Raw genomic sequence first — 21,625 nt, 5'->3', positions numbered from 1 at the left:
TCTTAGGAGTGCTTTATAGTTTCAAATCTTAGAGGCTAAGTATTAGTCTGCTGCCTTCCAAAATATAACTTAGTTTTAATAAAATGACGTGGCTAGGCTTACTTATTCTTCAGTGCAGCTTGCTTAAAGCTCAAAAAACGTTTTATAGTCTTAAAGATCCTGTAGAATCTCCATTAGTAAATAGTTTGGTATGGATTGTGAAATTAGCCTTCTGATTCTTTAGAGGAGTTCTTTTGCTTGTTTTGTTTTTTGATAAATAGGAATGCATCCGTTTTTAATTCCATTCAGCACATTGGTAGGGAATTTAGTACTCAAGGCTGTTTCCTGCAAGCCTAAATTTAAAGCTCAAAGTGAGGACAATACAGAAAGGAGTGAATGTGCAGTTTTTAAGAGTTCATTTGGCAGAATTTTATTTTCATTATACAAACCACAGAAAGCGAAGCTGGGTAAAATCTCGAATGTTAAGCATCTGAGAAGATAGTGGTTTCCGCCTAAAGGCAACTCTGAATGGTGGTGGGGTTGAGGGGTGGACGGCGAGGCTGGGGATTTAGCTCATTAAAAGAGAAAGTGAGTTAAAGTGAACTTAGGATAACTTGATTAGTAATTGATGCAAGACGTCCGCGTTTGACTCTGTCGTACGTAGGGTTCAAGGTTGTGCATAGAAAGGGGCACAGAGAAGGGTGAAACTAGGGCAGGGGGGTGGGTTTGGGGCGGGAAAGAACTAGGGAAGGGAGGGTGGGTTTCGGGAGCGGCAGTGATGGGAGAAAGCGCGCTGGACGCAGGAAGCGCGCGCCGAGCCTCCCGCCGGGCCGGGCGCGCTGGCCCTGAGCCAGGGCGCGGTGGTCGAGGCGGGGAGACGAGCTCTGAGGGAGGCGGCAACCGGGCGGCAAAGTCCGGTGCGGGCCGAGGCGCCCGGCGGAGCGCACTTGTCTCCGTTTGTAAAAGGTGCTCAGGGCGCCCGCCCCGGTGAGTTGACCGCCCGGCGGGAAGAGGCGGGAACCGCGGGGCGAGCGGCGCGGGCTCCTCCCCCGGCGCCTCGGCTATCTGGGTCAGGACGAGACGGCCGCGGTGCCGGACCTCTGGACCCGCTGGCTCTGGGACTACTGTCCGCCCGCCGCTTCGCTCCCAGCCGCCCCGTCGGCAGGTCCCCGGTGTCCGACAGCACAGAGACCGGCGCGGCGAGAACTGGTGCTGCGCAGGTGGGCAGTGGGCATCTCGGCTGTCCAGGGTGGGACGCGGCCGAGGATCGAAGCAGCACTTCCGGCGGCGGCCACCGCACTTCCGGGTCGTGCGGGCGTCCTTTAGGCGGCCGCAAGCCTGGGGGGCATCCTCCTCCGGGCGGCAGAGCCGGCTTGTGGAACTTTACCCTGGCGCAACCCTCGCCCAGCCGGTGCCTGGGAAGTTTCAACCCCGGAGGTCGCCAGTATTTCCGCGCGGGCGCCCGGCGTGGGGTGCGTGGGGAGCGGGCAGCGTGCTGCCTCGGCCCGGCGGGTCCCCGCGAACCCCGATGAGTTTCTGCCGGAGACACTTGCTCGCTTCTCACCTGGGCTCCCTGGGTCTTTCTTACCTTTGAAACTTAAGCAAACGTTTTTGTTTTGTTTTGCTTTGCTTTGATCAGATTCTCCACTTATTTTACACAAAATGAAGGCTAGATTTTCAGTGGGACAAACATTTGCAAATAAGCCAAACATCAGGGAGCCCTAAATGAAAAAGAAATTATAAAATAGGAAAAAAAAAAGAAAACCGAAAGAAATATGAGTATTAGAATTCACTTAGAAAGTATCAAGTTATCCAGGTCGCTGTGGAGAATCTAATCGCTAATTCAAGGTCTCAGAGCAATTCCCTTGGGAAACTTAAAACTCAGGTTCGTTTATAGCCCATACTGTGCCTTTACCCTTGCAAAAATTTTCATCCATCTTCCGAGTTTATCAGAGTTCTATATTTTATGTATTTCCCCCTACGAATCTGCTGATGAATTAAGTGAATATATATGCTAAATATTGCTGAAAGCATTGTAAGTAACTTGGTAAAGCATAATTTCCATTTCTAAAAATTAATTTTAATTAAAACTAGAACATGAAAATTAAATGTTTTCTGAAGTTAATGTTTTATGACAGGTTCTACAAACGAATTTTAATGCAGAAATTTCAGTAGAGTCAACATTTTGATGATTTACTATTTCAGCAGAATTCTTAATTCTCTTCTCTGCAAACAACCTTTAATTATGTATTATCCGTTAATTTTAGATGCCAATAATTTATAATAAAATAATGTCTATTATTTTACATTATTATTAGCACCTTACAAGTTGAAATGTGACAGGAATAATACTTAGTATCTGATTATCTAGTCTATATATATATACACTTTTTTTTTTAAACCAAGAATCAATCTTTCTTTCTTTCTTTCTTCCTTCCTTCCTTCCTTTCTTCCTTTCTTCCTTCCTTCCTTCCTTCCTTCCTTCCTTCCTTCCTTCCTTCCTTCTCTCTCTCCCTCCCTCTCTCTCTCCTTCTTTCTTTCTTTTTTTATGCCATGGGATCTTACTTCCCTGACCAGGGCTTGACCAGGGCCCCAGCAGTGAAAGCGCTGCATCCTAACCACTGGACCACTAGGGAATTCCCTAGTCAATATATTTTTAAATTACTGTGTTTTTATACTAAAGTGCAAGTGTCTACTACTAATGTGATAATTAAATGTATTAAAGTTATGTAAATGATGTAATATAATATAACCTTTGAAATTATACTGCAGGCAAGCAGGTGTTCTGATGTATTACTCTTCTCTACTACTATTTTTAATGAGTGGCATTTTACAAATTATTGGCTTAGAAGCACATTCATTTTATACTGATATAAAACTCAAACATAGCTTGAGCTATTATTCTCTAATTGTGATTATTTAAAACAAATACCTGCTCCATTGATTTTAGTTTTTTTCCCAGTTGATTTTCTCAGTTCTGAAGTCATATTTCAATATGGTGGTTCTATTTTTAGCTATTTAAGGAACCTCCATAGTGTTCTCCATAGTGGCTGTATCAATTTACATTCCCACCAACAGTGTAAGAGGGTTCCCTTTCCTCCACACCCTCTCCAGCATTTATTGTTTGTAGATTTTTTGATGATGACCATTCTGACCTGTGTGAGGTGATACCTCATTGTGGTTTTGATTTGCATTTCTCTAATGATCACTGATGTTGAGGATCTTTTCATGTGCCTGTTAGCCATCAGTATGTCTTCTTTGGAGAAATGTCTGCTTAGGTCTTCTGCCCATTTTTGGATTGGGTTGTTTGTTTTTTTAATATTGAGCTGTATGAGCTGTTTGTATATTTTGGAGCTTAATCCTTTGTCAGTGGCTTCGTTTGCAAATATTTTCTCCCATTCTGAAGGTTGTCTTTTCGTCTTTTTTATGGTTTCTTTTGCTGTGACAACTGTGGATCTTTATTATAACACTGCTTTATAACTTAGGACCCTTACAACAGTATATTCTCTTTTTCCCTTCCCATCCTTTGGGCTATTGTTGTCCTACTTTCTTACTTCTACATATGGTAAAAACCTCATGATATGTTATTGTCATTTTTGCTGTAATAAGCAAATATTTTATGAATAAATCTTAAAATGAGAAAAATGACTTTTATATTTTGCCACATGTTTGCCACTACTGGTGCTCTTCATCCTTTGTATAGATCCAAGTTTCTACGGGTTATTATTTTCCTTCTGCCTGGAGAACCTCTGTTAGCATTTCTTGTAGTGAATGGCTGCTGGTAATGGATTCTCTCAACTTTTCTTTGTTTAAAAAATTCATTATTTTACCCTCATTTTTGAAAAATATTTTACTGGGTGTAGAAATGCAAGTTGACAGTTTCTTTCAGCACTTTAAAGATGTCACTCTGTTGTTTTCTTGCTTGAATAGTTTCTGAGGTGATGCCTTGGAGACAGTGTCTGCTGTAATCTTATCTTTTTTTTTCTGTACATAATATGTCTTTTTTTCCCATCACTGGCTGCTCTTCAGATTTCTTTATCACTGGTTTTCAGCATTTTAATAATGTTTTGCCATGGTGTGGTTTTCTTAATTTATTCTTCTTGGATTATGTTGACCTTCTTGGATCTCTGGGTTTATAGATTTTGTCCAACTTGGAATTTTTTTGGCCATTTCTCCTTCAAATTTTTTTGTTACCCCTCCTTTTCTTCCCTTTAACTATGTTTGTTTTAGACTGCTTGATATTACCCTGTAGGCTCTACTTGGTTTTTTGTTTGTTTGTTTTTTAGTCTTTTTAAAAAATCTGTGTGCTTCATTTTGGATGATGTCTTAGTCCATTTGGACTGCTATAACAAAATCTTGTAGACTCTTGGCTTATATACAACAGAAATTTATTTCTTATCATTCTGGAGGCTAAGAAATCCAAGATCAAGGCACTGGCAGATTGACTGTCCTGTGGGGGCCTGCTTCCTGGTTCATAGCTGACACCTTCTTGCTGTAACTTTATGTGGTGGAAGGAACAAGGGATCTCTCTGGGGTCTCTTTATAAGGGCCCTAATCCTATTTATGAGGGCTCTGCCTCCTAAAGGGACTCCATCCAATACTATCACCTTGGGGATTAGGATTTCAACATATGAATTTGGGGGGACACAAATATTTAGTCTATAGCAGATGGTTTCTATTGCTATGTCTTTGGGTTTACTGATATTTTTTTTTTCCTGTAATGTTTCTCTGCTGTTAATCTCATTTAGTAAAATTTTATTTCAGTTATTTTATTTTTTATCTTTAGAGGTTCTATTTGGTTCTGCTTAATGCCTTCTATAACTTTCCTCATCATGTTTATGTTTTCCTTTAGCATATTTTTAATATTTATATTAAATAATGAACGTAATATCTGTAATAGTTGTTTTAAAACCCTTATCTGCTAATTATATCACCTCTGTCATTTTCCTGCTTTTTTAGATGTCTAGTAATTTTTGATTAGATGGTCAACATTGTGATTTTATGTTGTTGAGTTCTGGATTTTTTCTATTCCTGTAAAGAGTGTTGGACTTTCTACTGAAGGCAGTTAAATTACTTGTGAATCAGTTTGATCCTTTGAAGGCTCATTTTTAATCTATTTTAGAGCAGGTCTAAATAGCCTTAACTCTAGTGTTAATTTAGCTGCATTAGCAAGCCATTACCCTTCTGAAGCCTCTACTGAAAGTCGCAAGTAACTCACACACACTCTACACTCTGGATGGTAAACACTTGAACACTTACCAGTTCTGTGTAATCTTTAGGAATAGTTCAGCTTACAGCTCCCTGGTAATTGTTCTTTCCCTTGAAATTGTTTTGTGCCTGGCTCAGTGGGGTTTCACTCTATGCATGTACAGATTGGTATTCAATTAAAGATGCAAGGAGAGGGACTTCCCTGGTGGTCCAGTGGCTAAGACTCCGCATTCCCAATGGAGGGGGCCTGGGTTCAATCCTTGGTCAGGGAACTAGATCCCACATGCATGCCACAACTAAGAGTTTGCATGTCGCAACTAAAGATTCCATAGGCCGCAACTAAAAGGACACCACATGCCACAACTAATGATCCCACATGCCACAACTAAAGATCCTGCATGCCACAACCAAGATCCTGCGTGCTGCAACTAAGACCTGGCGCAGCCGAAATAAATAAATAAATAAAAATTTTTAAAAATTAAAAAAAAAAAAGACTCAAGAATAGCCCTATGCATATTTCTGGAACTCTTTTGCTGCATAAGTCCCTCATCTTCAGTACTAAGTGGGCACAAATTCTGGGTGCTTCAGTTTCTCTGAACTCTGATCTCTGTTCAACTCAGTGAGATTACCAGGCTCTGTTTGGTTTTCCCTTCCCTGTGCCATAGTCCAGAAATTGCCTCCAACTGGAAACCTGGGGAGATCATAGTACTTTCCTCTTTGTTTCCCTTTTATCAGGGATTAAGGGTGGCAGTGCTATAATAATTTGCTCCTTGAGAAAGCGTCAGGAAAAACAAACCGAAATATTTGCAAATTTAATTTCCTGTAACAGACAGTTTACCATTATTTGTATCATTTCTCCCAAGTTGCAAACAAAATTTAATACAGGTGTTTACCTGTTTATAAAATAGGGAAAATTGATGGGAAAACAATTTTGGAAACTTCAAAGTCTGCGTAAAAGCCTTATTGTATTTTACTTTCATTACAAAAGTTTATCATTGTATTTTTATACTCATTGCCATTTTAAAGTCTCAGAAAGAAAGGGGGTTTTATATTATTGTTTTCCTTTAGTGGCCTTCTTTAAGAACAGCGATAAGCAATAAAACTAGTGAAGAGGGGATGAAGTAAAGAAAGATTATGGTGCATTTTGTCAAAGTAGCTAAGTTTATATGCAACAAGTTTAGGTTTATATGGAAGTTTATAAGTTTATATGGAAGCTTAGGCCCATGTAGCCTAAAGCTTGGGTCTTTGATGCAAAATGGTGAAAGTTCAGAAGGAGAAAGGAGTCAAAGAAATTACTTTTTTGTTACTTTAAAAATAAGTGAACATTTGAAAGAAAATAAAAACATTAAGACCTCAGACAGAAATAGAAATGTAAGAAGCAGAAGAATTCCAGGTCAGAAGAAGAAAGGAGTAAAGCCTGCACATACATTAGCATCTCTGCTTTCCATGTTGAATAAAAGAGATGAGGTGGTTACAAACTTGCCAAAACTCTTTGTATATTTTATATCTCAAAGCCCATTTTAAAATGTTTATCACTCTAAATTGGAGTACAAAATGTTAACTAGATGCCAAGGAAGAGCTTTTTCTTGGGCTTTCCTTAAAGATTAGATAAAACCCAGACATTAGCACACTAGTTAATTTTATACAAATAAAAGGTTCAGACACAGTTAAGCATAATTTGAATTCTTAAATAGTTTTTCTCAGAAATTTATAATGATGCTCTTACCTCTACCATACCCTTTAAAAATATATGGTAAAGAGTAAATTTCAGATCAGAAGTAGGATACAAATTCTGAATTAAAGTTGATACTTTACACTGGTTGTCAGTAATATCCATAAAGGTAGTATTTCTACTCAGCCACATACATTATAGAGGCAATTACTCATAGTTTATTTTAGTTTGTGATTTATCAAGTGTTATTAAATTTTTTTGTGATGAGGTAGACTTGGTTTTTGTTGATTGAAAAAGACCTAATATTTTTGTCTTGGGAAAGACAGAAACAATGTTCATTTACATTTATACTTTTAATTTTAGAAACAAAAACCAGGAAATGCCTCGTTCCACAAACAAAGAAATGATACTTGGCATCATGGTGGGAACTACTGGAATCAGCTTGCTGCTTCTGTGGTACCACAAGGTTCGTAAACCAAGGACAGCAATGGATTTACCTAAATTTCTTTCTCTGGGTAATTCACTTGATTTGATGCCTTTGCAAGATGAAATGCCTAATGGCCAAGGAACAACAGCGATCTTTCAAGGAAGGCAACTTCAGATATTGGAGAAGTTAAATGAATTACTGACAAATATGGAAGAACTCAAAGAGGAAATCAGAGTTCTTAAAGAAGCCATTCCAAAGCTGGAGGAATATATCCAAGGCGAACTTGGAGGGAAGATAACTGTTCACAAGATAAGTCCTCAGCACAGAGCTAGAAAAAGAAGGCTTGTCACAGTTCAGAGTTCAGCAACAAGTAATAGTTCAGAGGAAGCGGAAAGTGAAGGAGGGTAAGATTCTTTAAGATGTTTCCCATGTTGAATTGATTATTTATTGCATTATTGCTATTACTTAGGTACTTTCATTATACATTCCCAGTCATATATTCTGTTACTAAGAAGGCATAAAAAGGAGTGATTATTTTGTCTTATGTTACAATTAAAACCCTATTCCATAGAGGACAGTATTTTAGTTTAGACCTCAATGACAAAAAGAATGTAACTTATTCTAGTGCTAGGTGGCATCACATGAGTATTGAGGAAGACAGTGATTGCTTGCCAAAATGTGTAACCTATTTTTATATGTGACCACTGTGTGACCCCTTACATAAGAACTGTCCAAAAAGTACTGTCTAATAAAACTTTCTGTGATGATGGAAATGGTCTAAATCTGTGCTGCCCAGTATGGTAGCCAGTAGCCACATATGGCTATTAAGCACTTGAAATGTAGCTAGTGAAACTGAGGAACTGAATTTTTAATCTCATTTCATTGTAATTAATTTAAAATTAGCCACATGGGACTAATGGCTACTGAATTGGGCAGTGCAGACCTAAAAAGATTTGAGAATGTACAAGTGACTCAGTTTCATCCTTGCATGGGTAATTCATTGAATTCTACAATCAAGAACATAAATAATGTTCTTTTAGGGGAAAAACAAATGATTTATGAAAAAAGGAATTGTGCCTGACTAGTGTTTCTAAGGAGTAAAATAGGCAAGTAAATAAAGATGCACCAGTGAATGTAGCATAGCCTGAAATTCTTTAAGGCAGGGACCTTATGTTTTCATCATCGTATTCCTAACACCTATTATTGTGCCTACCACTGAGTAGATGCCAGTAACTATTTCTTGAATTAATGAGTGATCTGCTAAATAACTATAGAATTGGAAGAAGGAGAAGGGATCTGGAAAGAGGAAACAAAGTGTAGGGATTTAAGGGTGATTTCATAGATAAAGAAGTGTAAATGGTTGATGAGGTCTTTGAGATCAATGCTAGGACTGGAATTACTTAACATCTTTATATAGAACTGGAGAAATAACTCATGAAAAATCTTTCAGAGAGAGAAGAGCCACAAATGCTAGATCTAGATAACAAGAAGGTCTTAAAAATTTGTGTTCCTGAACAACAGGAAAAGTTGTAGTCTGGTTTTAAAATAGGCAGTGAAATGGTTTTTGTTTGTTTGCTTTAATTTTTATTTATTTATTTTTGGCTGCGTTTGGTCTTCGTTGCTGGACGCAGGCTTTCTCTAGTTGTGGTGAGCGGGGGCTGCTCTTTGTTGCGGTGCGTGGGCTTCTTATTGCGGTGGCTTCTCTTGTTGTGGAGCATGGGCTCTAGGTGCATGGGCTTCAGTAGTTGTGGCACACGGGCTCAATACTTGTGGCTCACAGGCTCTAGAGCATAGGCTTAGTAGTCGTGGTGCATGGGCTTAGTTGCTCCGTGGCATGTGGGATCTTCCCGGACCAGGGCTCAAACCCATGTCCCCTGCATTGGCAGGCAGATTCTTAACCACTGTACCACCAGGGAAGTCCGGGCAATGAAATGTTTAAAAGGAATCTAAAATAGTTCTAAATAATTTAGAACTGTAACTCAGAAAAGACACTTGTTATTTATTATGGGTATAGAGAACAGCAGCTTAGGACTCTGATAATGATAAAAATCCGACCATAACATTGCGCATCATTGAGAGTTACTGAAGACAAACCGATGGTTATCTTACCTTATGTAGATCTGTGGTGTTTCCTCACCAGGAGTCCTATGTGCAGTTTTGGCAATCACATCTTAGAAGGGACATAATGGAACTAAAGACTAGCCAGAGAAGATCCACTAGACTGAGGGAAGAGATGGCAGGCCTGATGAAGGAGTTTAGGCCAAAAGGATCAATGGCCTTTAATCTTAAAAGACCCTGGTTAAGCTGAGCACAGGCTTGCTCAAGAAATTCTGGTATTCTAGAAAGACAGGCAACCTTTGATAAGATTAGGATAAGTTTAGGACAAATAAAAAGAAGATAATTATGGGACTTAATTAATTTCAAGTAATGGTGTAGGCATAAATTTTTTATGTGGATTCAAGAGGGATTTGTGAAATCTATGAATAGTAGTCACATACCGCTAATAAAAACTAGACATATCAAAACTTTAAGATTGATGTCAAGTAAGACATCCCCTTCTCTTGCTTGATCCTGGGTGCCTTTGTTAGCAAGAGTACAAGAGAAGATGTACTAGAGCCCTAATAATGGACTAGACAATAATGGACAATGAATGGCATTGAAAGCAGAGGGAGAGTTGAATGGAAAAAGAAGATGTGGTACATATATACAATGGAATATTGCTCAGCCATTGAAAAGAATGATACCATTTGCAGCAACATGGATGGACCTGGAGATTATCATACTAAGCAAAGTAAGTCAGAAAGAGAAAGACAAATATCATATGATATCGGTTACATGCGGAATCTAAAAGAAAATGATATGAACAAGCTTATTTACAAAACAGAAACAGACTTGCAGACTTAGAGAACGAATTTATGGTTACCAGGGGGGAAGGGTGGGGGGAGGGATGGATTGGGAGTTTGGGACTGACATGTACACACTGCTATATTTAAAATAGGTAACCAACAAGGGCCTACTGTATAGCACAGGGAACTCTGCTCAATACTCTGTAATAACCTAAATGGGAAAAGAATTTGAAAAAGAATAGATACATGTATATGTATAACTGAATCACTCTGCTGTACACCTGAAACTAACACAACATTATTAATCAACTATAATCCAAAATAAGATAAAAATTTTAAAAAAATAGAGGGAGAGAAACTGTTCCCTCCTTAGCTCTACTTTAGAAAAATAAACAAAAGCAAAGAAACGAAAACAATTTATTTCTTTTTCTGCTTTGAAAGGAATAAGATACAGAAAGATCTAACACATCTTTCTAAATAAACACCTAGAAACAAACTTTTTAAATAAGTAAAAATTTTTTTTTGAAAGTAAGGTTTTATAAAATATATTTGTTTAAATTTTAGATTGCATGTCCTCTTATAACCTGCTTGGGACAGAAACAACTGGTCATGGTGAGATACAGTCATAATCCCATTACCACATTTAAGATGGGTTGTAGCCTTGATACATAGTGTCCTTGATAGCAAAGTTAAAACAGCAAATGACAATTACATGTTCCATATGTAAATTTTATCCTTTTCAAGAGGCACCGAGAGATCTTGACTTCTTTTAGTAAAATAGATGTCAATCACAATTGGCTGATACTATTAGTTTTACACACAACAAGAAAAAAATCTAATTATATTCTTCGTTGTTGATTAAAACTTGAATGGGTAGATCAGTAGAATGCATTTTCTGTAAACATTATTAGAATCTTCTGCATGCCTCTCTTCGTATCATCATGGACTTATGGATTTATGCCTTATTTCATCTCAGCTAACTTCATTTAATTAGTTGTGGAGGTGATGATGACTAAAGGCTCAAAATCTCATGACCCTGGCAGGCTCATCAGTGGGCCTGCCAGGGTTCTTTTCCCTTCTTAGAGCTAGCGTGAACATCTTGGAAGGCATCTTTGCTTCTTGGTAATATTGTTTCGACTGACTTTGGTTTTGGCCCCTGCTCCAAGACTTGGAATCAGCTACCATCCTGGCAGCATTGGTTCATTTCTGTGAGAAATAGTACTAGATACCAAAATCGGGGGTGTAGAGGAGTACTGTTTTTAGGCAGGATGATACCAGAGGCTGTTTTGGCCCCTTTAGGGACAGGGTAAAGAAAAATCATTTTAAATATTTTTTAAGTCACTAGTTCACATTGATGTTTTCAGTTTACGTTTAAGTCTTTCCCTATTTCTGAAAACTTTTTAGTTCATTTTCTTTTTTAAGCTGCCCAATTTTCTTTCTTCTATCAACCTTTTAGCTATATTGCTCTATCAAACCATGGGTTTAAAAGTGGTATTTATATCACAATGGTATATAAAGCTTCAGAAACCTCCCTTTCAGAAGTTAAATCTTATTCCAGTTTAGGTTAAAGTATTACCCCATAATAAAATTCATTGTTCTTCCATTTCATGTGGGCTTTAAGAGAATACATGAGTTTGAAAATTAGATAATTCTGTTAGGTGAGCAAGGTTGTATAGCACCTCATGGACCTTCTTGATTTTTTTCTTGACTTGGTATTTTCATTTTAGTATTAAGTTCACATGATACCTTCAGATAGTATCAACAGACACATTGCTGATTATTTGAAAAGAAAAAGAGACCCCAGAAATCTACCCACAAAGAGCACCAGCACAATACAAGCCATAATACCTAGTACCTTAGATGATATTACTTTATAAATAATAGAAGACGGTCATGAAAGCAAGACCACAGGCAGATACAGGTTTTTGAGGTTTTATTTAAAACTTCTTAGACTTTAATTTTCATGAGCCAAAATATAGACTTTGCTTTTTGTTCATTTACATTTTTATTTTTACCACTATCTACTTCCTCCAAGTCAGGTTTAGCATTGAACTTCAATTTTTCAAGGCCTTGAGAGAAAGACAAATTCAGATATTCAGTATGTGGTGATTCTGTATCCCTTCATGTTGTAAAAGTAAAAATTTGCAAAAAAATTTTTTTTGTTTCAGATTTTTTTTTTTTAATGAAACGCTACACATACAATTGAGATCCTCTTGTACTAATTTCAGAGGTAGCCATTATCTTGAAGTTGGTGTGCAGTCTTCCTTTGAAAGTTTTAATGCACTCCTACATGCACTTGTTTACATAAACAATGAATAAATGGTCTTTGGTTTTAAAATTTTACATAAATGGCATTGTAGGGTACATAACACTTTGTAATTTGCTTATGCATCAACTTTTTAAGGACATTTTTCCATATTGATATATGTAAACTTATTTCACTCTTTTCAGTTGCTATGTTGCATTCCACTGTATGAATAATATGCCTTAATTTAGTTCCCTCTTGGGGGGGGCGGGTGGTGGTGGTGGGATGAATTGGGAGATTGGGATTGACGTATATACACTAATGTGTATAAAATAGATAACTAATAAGAACCTGCTGTATAAAAAAATAAAATAAAATTTAAAAAAAATTTAGTTCCCTATTGATGGATGTTTAGGTCACCATTTTTTTGCTCTTATAAACAATGCTTTATTGAACACCTTTCTTCATAATTCCTTAGGCACATGTGGAATAATTTGAAAGTATATACTTAGAAGTGGAATTGCTGAGTTATAGACTAAATACACTGTTATTTTCTATTACTTAATTATCCTTCAGAGTATACCAATTTGCAATCCTATAAGCAGTGTATGAGAATTCTTATTTTTCCATACAAATTCTTATATTGTCAGACTTTTTAGTTTTAGCCAACCTGATGGCGATGATGCGGTAAGTAATCATTATTTCAGTTTGCATTTCCCTGAGCATTAGTAAGATTGGGCATCTTTTCATAGTTTATTTGCCATTTAGCTCTTTTCTTCTATGAATTTCTTTAAAAAAAATAATAGTAAAGGAAGGGTAGCACTAACAGTTGAAGTCCCTTTTATTCATTCGATGAGAGTGTCTTCTCTGTGGTAGGTACTGTATAGGCTCTCGAAATACAGCAGGGCATAAGATAAAGTCTCACAAGTAAAACAGAGTTTTAACAAAATGTGACACAATGTTAAAGAGGGATGCTCTCAGTCTATTTCAACCAGAGCCCCAAAGGCCAAGAACAAACAATAAGTGCCGAGTACTCTTGCATCCTAGAGCCAGATGCTAAACCCTCCTGTTTCAAGCTGGGGTGAGGGCTGGTGGGGTCCCTTGAGCATAGTTTTAGGCTGCAGAGAGGAAGCCAGTATAGAGAGTGAGTAAAAATACCAGAGAGGAATTAAGTCAGAAATGAAAACAAAGGGGAAATACAGGAAATAACCCATGAAACAAGGTGTGCCTGACCCTGTTAGCAGCAGTACAGCTTAGGTATTGAGCTAACATGTTGAGAGAGAGAACAGTATCACTTGTAGACTCCAGGGAAATTTTATTAACCTCAAGATAGTATTTTGGTAAAAATGGGAACTGACAATATAAAATCTCTAAAACTCCCACTCCAAGTAAGATAGTTCTAGCTTAGGAAAAAATGTTACATAGCTTAAGCCATATTCTACATTACATTATTACATTACAGTACACTATTCCTGGTCAGTGCTTCTATTACCATAACATTTATATATATAATAACCAGTGGGTTATTAAGAAAGACAGGTAGAACAAGCTTGCAAAATCATTCATTTCTAAAATAAAGATTTATTGACCACTGACTATGAGCTACACTCTTGTAGGTGGTGCAGTGACAACAAACAAGTCCCTGCACCTGTCGAACTTACATTCTCTTGGCTTTTGCCTCCAATTTGGAGACATTTGTCTATAGAAGCCTCATCTAGTGATCTTGCTTCTTGTGCTTTGTTCACAACTTGAAGCGCACTATGTTCATTCCTCCTACTAGTGAGTCCACAGGTGAATCTGGGTGCCCCTGATTCTTGGGACCAACGATAAAACTTAGATCTTTAAGTGTCCTCTCCAATGCCCAGGACCAATAGATACAATGCATTAAATATTACAGTAATTCTATGTGTCATATAAGGGAAAGAAAAAGATCCCAGTTCTGTGCACAGATATTACAGAAGAAAATGAAAGTCAACTCCATCAAAAATTTGTTCCAGATCCTGTTCTAAATGTTTTATAATCGTTATCTCATTTAATCCATACAATAACTCTCTAAGGAAGATGATACTATTATCCTCATTCTAGAGATAAGTCTGGGAAAGATTAGGTAATTCCTTGGTAAAGGGCAGAGTCTATACACTGTGCCACACTGCCTCTTTTCTTCCTCATCCCCAGTTAAGAAAGTGCAAGGTGTCAGAGTGCTCTAAAAACATTATCCTAGGAGATAAAGGGAGTGGGGATAAGGCCAATATGTGTGTGAAGTGCCTGCGGAACTCAGACTTTACCTCCCAAGGTGCCTGGCTACCGAAGTACCATAACAGTCACCTCAGTTCCATTTGAGTGCCCTTGAAGCCTAACCTAACCTAAGGAGGAGTGTGTGGGGTCAGACATACTGTATGTCACTGATTATAAGATGAACTTTCTTTCACATTTTAACATCTCCTAAATCAAGATGTATCTTACCACCAATTAATAGATCATATCACTGTGTCATAGTTTAATTGGCAACATTTTTTCCTTTCTTGCAGTTGATGGTGGTTTTGATTCTATGAAATATGGGGTAGATACCTTTGTGGGTGTAAGGGCCAGAAGCTGAAAGAGTTCCTGCCTCATCACCCTAGTTTTCTCAGGGAAGGACCGTAGGTCATCTTCTAGAGTGGAGGTGAAAGTACACTGAGGCATGTGAGGAAGGAGATTGAGATTCTTGACTCCCCTCTTCCCCATACCACCATCCTCTCCCATCCTCTGTCAATTTCCAAGTCTTAGGGCTTTAACCTTCTTAAGAGCCTGTACTGATGTGTTCACTGTGATGTCCGCAGTGCTTAGCACAGTGCCTGACACGTTATAGATGATCGTTACATATTTATATTAATAAATGAATGAACACATGACCAAAGAAAGTACTGAAGAGACATTGTGGGGAGTGGAAGAGGACGTTAACTAGGAACATGTGTAAGGATTACCCTGCAGACCGTTGCTCCAACTGAGGTTCAAGACTGTGCACCAGTTTGCACTGTAGCGTGCATCTTTTCACTAGTTCTTGGCATTTCATATATAGAAGTGGAGGAGTCAGAGGGCTTAATTGATTCAAATTAGGAGATTTGCAGGGTGAGTGTGGTAGAGAGGCAAAAGGCTAAGGATGTCGAGAGTATAGATAAGGAAATAAGTCTTCTAATGTTGCTGGAACACATCTGTGTTTACTTCTTGACCTAAAATGTGTATTTTTTCTTGCTTCTATCTTAAAAACTACTTCCTGTTTGTTATTACATCAGTTCAAACCCCTGACTATGTACTGTTTCTTTGTTAGACTGTATTTAGTAACTACTGTCTAGTGAGTTAATTTTATTAACCTTTCTTTCAAAAAAAACTAATAGTGGATAAGGAAATTATAGAAATAACCTATGAAATTATTTGGTGATCTTCAAGCCATATTTTTTTCTACCTTTAAAATCACATAGATAATCATGCTATCTGAGTAACAAACTACAGACAGTGAACCTATGTGGTTAGAGTTTAATATTGTAATGAAAGAAAATAAGTAACCTGGTGGTAATTTAGTGATGAACATTATTGTTATTTTGCATAATTAGCTATATTTGGTAAATATACAAATAACTATCATTCACATCATGTAATAGATTGAATAATTTACATTCAGTACACTCAGATCAGCTCAACATGTAACTGTACTTTATAACTGAATTCAGAGTAGCTCACTATCGCTGATGTGGAAAAATCTGGCTGATGTGGGAAAATCTGGCTGAGGTGGGAAAATCTGAATGTGCCAATTCAAGTTAACTCTGTCAATTCTAGTTTAGAGCTAGTTATTTTGTGTTAAAGATTCAATCACATTCAGGGTTCCCCCTTCTTCCTCCCTCTTACTTCTCCTCAAGCGTAAGTGAGGTCCCTAAAGGGACTTAGCATCTAGGCACCAAGAAAGGAGGGACATTCAGTCCTGATACCATTCACTGTCCTTGTCCTTATTGGACTCCAGCTCAGGTAGGAAGCTGCTGTGAGGTTCCTTTTAACTGTCACTTTAGGGTTTGTTTATTACCAAGATGATCTAGATCAGAGCTACTCAAAGTGTGGTCTGTGGGCCAGCAGCACCCATATCCCACCTAGTCTGGGAGCTTGATGGAAATTTGCACTCTCAAGACCAGCCCCAGACCTAGTGAATCCGAATCTCTGGGATTCTGCATTGTGCCCAGGAATCTGTATTTTTAAATGCTCTCCTGGTGACTCTGATGTACCCTAAAGTTTGAGAAGCTTTGTTCTAGAAGATTTTCTAACTTTCAGCTGAGATATCATGACAGGATTATAATTTTAATTACTAGCAATTATACTTATAGATAAATAAGATGTCCCTGAGGCACAGTGAGGAATATAATGATGAGGTATTAGTCTTGATGGGAATAGAGCAGCTGAGGTGAAAAAGGAAGAGGTTTAGGTAACCATAGGACATGATGAAGGCAGAAGGTACCTGGGAACATGGAATTGATAGAATAAAGAGAATTGGGAAGGGATTGAAGGAGAAGCATGTTTTAAATGCTTACTGTTATGACAGTTTACTAACTTTTGGGCTGTGTCTAATTAAGGTTCTCTTAAAAATAAGCAATGAGGGGGTGATTTTAGGATTAGAGATTTAGGTAAGTACTCTATCCAGAAAAATATTGCACAACCTTTAGATATTACTCATGCTAGTATGCAATTTCTTTTCCTTTCAAACGTCTATGCAGATATGGACCTTCTTCCCCACCCCACCCCCCCAGACATGCACACCTAAATACTTTTTTTAAATTGACAATTGTAGATTTATTCAGTGGGGTGAGGAGGGGAGTGATCTGACCTCGTTCTTTACCTCCTTTGGGCAGAAGTATTTGTCAGCATTGAGATCTTGTCATAACTTCATCATTTCCTTTGGGGTAGCTCAGTGGGCAAGTGCTTCTTTTAGAGGCCTTTAGTGGGAATGTTAAACAACAAACTGGTCTACTTTTGGAAAGAGAAGTTTTTAATAGAAACTTTATAAGCATTATATAATCCATTGTTTCAGTTGCAAAAGATGTCCTTTTGGAAAAGGTACTCACAGATCTTAGTGTGACTTAGGAACAATAGACAATAATCTCACAAGAAAGGGAAGCAAATAATAGATTGCTATAGTGAGAGACAGTCCTCCTTGGGCTTCCTATTCGCTTACACATCTTGCTAGGTATGCCAAGAATCAAGAATGTAAGGCCCTGACCACCCTTTTTTTCCCCTAATTTAAAAAAAAAACAAGACTTTACTTTTTTAGAGCAGTTTTAAGTTCACAGCAAAATTGAGAGGTTGGTACATAGATTTCCCATACAATCCCTACCCTCACACATGTATAGCCTCCCTCATTATCAACAGCTCCAGCCAGAGTGGTACATGTGTTACAGCTGATGAACATACATTGATACATACATCATAATCACCCAAAATCCATTGTTTACATTATGGTTCACTCTCGGTGTTGTACATTCTGTGGGTTTGGACAAATGTATAATGACGTGTATCCACTATTACAGTATAATACAGAGTATTTTCACTGCCCTAAAAATCCTCTGTGCTCTGCCTATTCATCCCTCTCTCCCCCCAAACCCCTGGCAACCTCTGGCCTTTATACTGTCTCCACTGTTTTGCCTTTTCTAGAATGTCATATAGTTGGAATCATATAGTATGTAGCCTGTATTGGCTTCTTTTACTTAGTAATGTGCATTTAAGTTTCCTCCGTATCTCTTCATGGCTTAATAGCACATTTCATTTTAGTGCTGAATAATATTCCATTGTCTGGATATACCACAATTTATTTATCCATTCACCTACTGAAGGACATCTTGGTTGCTTCCAAGTTATGGCAATTATGAAGACAGCTGCTGTAACCATCCATGTACAGGTTTCTGAGTGGACATAAGTTTTCATCTCATTTAGGGAAATACCGGAGCACTTGATTGCTGGATGGTATGGTTAAGAGTATGTTTAGTTGTGTAAGAAGCCTCCAAACTGTCTTCCAAAGTGGCTGTACCATTTTGCATTCCCACAAGCAATGAATGAGAGTTCCTGTTGCTCCACATCCTCCCCAGTATTTGGTGTTGTCGATATTCTGGATTTTGACCATTCTAATAGGTGTGTAGTGGTATCTCGTTGTTTTAGTTTACATTTCTCTAATGACATATGATGTGAAGGATCTTTTCATATGCTTATTTTCCATCTGCATATCTTCTTTGGTGAGGTATCTGTTAAGGTCTTTGGCCCATTTTTAAATGAGATTGTTCATTTTCTTATGGTTGAGTTTTAAGAGTTCTTTGTATATTTTGGATAACCGTCCTTTTTCAGATGTGTATTTTGCAAATACTTTCAGTCTGTAGCTTCTCATTTTCTTGACATTATCTTTCACAGAGCAGAAGCTTATCAATTATTTCTTTCATGGATCATGCCTTTGGTATTGTATTTAAAAAGTCATTTCCATACCCAAATTTATCTAGGTTTTCTCCTATGTTATCTTCTAGGAGCATCATAGTTTTACATTTTATATTTAGGTCTGTGACCCAATTTGAGTTAATTTTTGTGAAGGGGATAAGGTCTGTGTAACCACTCTTTATCCAGGCCATTTCTCTGGTTTGTGGCGAGAAGCCTTGAGGAATGAGGTAATGTTTCCCTTCTGGACCAACAGCAGATTTGGTTACTGCTTGCTATAAAAGCGGGGGATTCCCTAAGCTCAGTGTTGCTTTCTTTGAAATTCAGCTCACTGTGAATGTAAGAGTGTCTGGGCCCTATGCATTGCCCTTGTGGGTCCTGAGGTCAAGGAGAACCAACATAAATAAGCTGGTGATCACATTGCTTAATTTGCTGTGAGTAATAAAGTCCTTGGTCTCTTACACAAGAATCGTGTGTCTTCTGCCAGCAACCATGAAACAGGAACAGATTAATTCATTAGCTTGTATGTTGGGTAAAATCAAATTACAAACTGACGATTGTATGGTGAGAATTAGAGAGCTTTCAGCCTCTGAAGGGGGATTTGTTCAAGGGTTTCCCAGAGAAGGTTGTTAGAAAGGGAACAAAAAACAGGGGGTTGTAGTAGGGTGTACAGGATATTGAGAAGTTAAAATATATATATTTGAGGGTATGTTTTATGTCATAGGTGGCTATACACATATACCTCTTATATAGACAGTTCTCCAAGTTGTTTTGGAAAAGGAGAGGGCAATATTCCTTTTCTAATAGCTCTGTTAATCTTGTCTTAAAATGGGTTTAAGTTGTTTCAAGGGGTTATAAACAGTGGCACAGCAGATCTCCATAATCTGTGCAACTGGCCCATGTAATCAGATGGCATGCTTTACTGCCAAGGTAAATTTAGCTTGTTTCATTTGGGGGGCAGTGACATTTGCTATTTAGGCTTTCTTTTTTTCTTTTTAATATATCTTCAGACCAAAGTCTGTAACAGTAACTTTTCCATATCACGGGAGGGTGTAAAACCCTGGGGTAAAAAGTGTTCAAGTGAAAGAAGAATGAGTTAGTAGGCTAGGGGTGTGGTGGGCAGCTAGTTAGAGAGTTCCAAGTAAAGGATTGTACAGAGATCATATATGTTACTGCTTCCATCCTGCTGTTTCCTTGTCCCTTGATTTGTTGGCTGTCTCCTTGAACATAATGAAGTTAGAATACACATTCCATAGTCACATGAATTGCAGCTTTTCAGAGAGATGAGCCACAGAACAATTTTAATCTAAACTGATGTCATTAGATTCTAGAATCTGCTATCATCATATTCTGTGTTATTGCCATGTTAGTTCTACATGCAGCTTAAGCATTCAGCTTCTAACCTGTTCCATCTACACAGGGCATTTTATGGCTTAAAGATGATGGCTTAGAAAGGAAGGGAGAGATTTACTTTGGATTAAATTCAGTATGGGACAATACTTAAGGTAAGCCTTTAAAAATAAAAAAACACTCCTCCATATGTTTCATGTGCTAAAGAACATTGAAATACTCATAAACCAAGCTTTAATGTTTCCTTTAGTTTCCCACAATAACTGAATATCTGGAATATCTGGATATTTATCTGAAATATTCTCTCCAGAGAGGTTCTGCTTTATCCATGGTTAATATTTTAAAACGTGTTAGTCAGCAGGGTATAAATTTATTGTACTTATTAACCCCTTTAAATATAGTAGTTTAATAGTCTCAAACAGATATTATAACTTAATTATTTTCAAGACAGGGAAGTTCTACTTTTACCTTCAGGGAATCCTTTTGTTTTGGTGCCCTCTCGTATGTTTTCCCTTACTTTTCTTTGTGCCTGCTTCCCTGAGTCTTTCTATTTATCTTCCCAAGGTTTAATGTAGTGGGCAGGTACTGTGTAGGTAGTTAGAAATAATCTTTGAGACTTAGGCATTCTTTTGGATACATCTATGTGGCTACCGACTTCAGCTGTCTTAATTTCTTATGTTGTTTCCATATTGATAAGGTGGCCATTATTCTTCAGGAGGCTTGGCAGGTTTCCACCTGTACTCCCTATTGTTTTTCCTCATTTGACACTTTTCTCACTCTAGCTGCTGCAAAGAGGACCAGAGCTTCGAACCAAAATGTGCTGCAGATCAAGTTTCTTCAGAGCCCCTGCACCCTGGAGCCTCTTCTATTATGCAACCACCAGCATCTCTTGATTTTAAAGCAGCTTATCCTCCTTTCATGCGTAGAGGCAGTTCACCTAGAGGAAGTAAAATTTCCTCTTCTTCAGCAAATACATCTTCTTACTCATCTTTCTTTGGAAGAAGACATTCTTTATTTGCTAAATTTCAGAAAAGCAGTGCTTCCCTTCATTCTGGACAAAGTAGAGCTAACTTTGATTCTGAAGAAAAAAGAAGCTTCGGTGATTTAAAATCGCCCTCGGAACATTTTCGCTTTAGATCCAGAAGTCTTTTCTCTGCCCCCAAACTAAATATAATTTCCTGTTATGAGAGTGCTAGTACTTTTTTTGATTCTCAATCAGGAAGTCAATGCATATTTAATCCAAATGAAATTGAAATCATTTCTAAAAACTTGAGTATTACTGATGCTGGAAAATATATAAGCTCTTATTCTCCTGAATATAACACTAAATATTTTATGAATTCTGAAACAAAAGCTAATTCCTCAGCCTGTCGGAACACTGTTGCTAGTATCTATCAATGCACAGCGACCATGCTTACTTTTCCAACTATTACTTCCTATTCCTCTCAACAACATGGAGTTGC

At 37.8% G+C, this 21,625-nt stretch overlaps 1 protein-coding gene across 3 annotated transcripts in view; it reads left to right on the top strand.

The window, feature by feature from the left end:
• RMDN2 (regulator of microtubule dynamics 2) overlaps nucleotides 1-21,625 on the top strand; it is an 86,925-nt gene that overhangs the window by 227 nt on the left and 65,073 nt on the right. Inside the window, exons 1-2 of one of the 3 annotated variants that reach the window (XM_057558394.1) lie at nucleotides 746-1,199; nucleotides 7,223-7,690. In XM_057558394.1, coding sequence (XP_057414377.1) covers nucleotides 7,239-7,690 — 452 coding nt within the window. In that variant the 5' untranslated portion in view covers nucleotides 746-1,199; nucleotides 7,223-7,238. Of the gene's footprint in view, nucleotides 1-745; nucleotides 1,200-1,311; nucleotides 1,865-7,222; nucleotides 7,691-21,625 lie in introns of those variants that run through there. The other 2 variants (XM_007167148.2, XM_007167149.2) reach the window with 2 other exon arrangements.

The sequence above is a fragment of the Balaenoptera acutorostrata genome, chromosome 12 (assembly GCF_949987535.1).
Source record: "Balaenoptera acutorostrata chromosome 12, mBalAcu1.1, whole genome shotgun sequence".
NCBI lineage: Eukaryota > Metazoa > Chordata > Mammalia > Artiodactyla > Balaenopteridae > Balaenoptera > Balaenoptera acutorostrata.
This window is presented reverse-complemented; position numbering and strand designations above follow the sequence as displayed.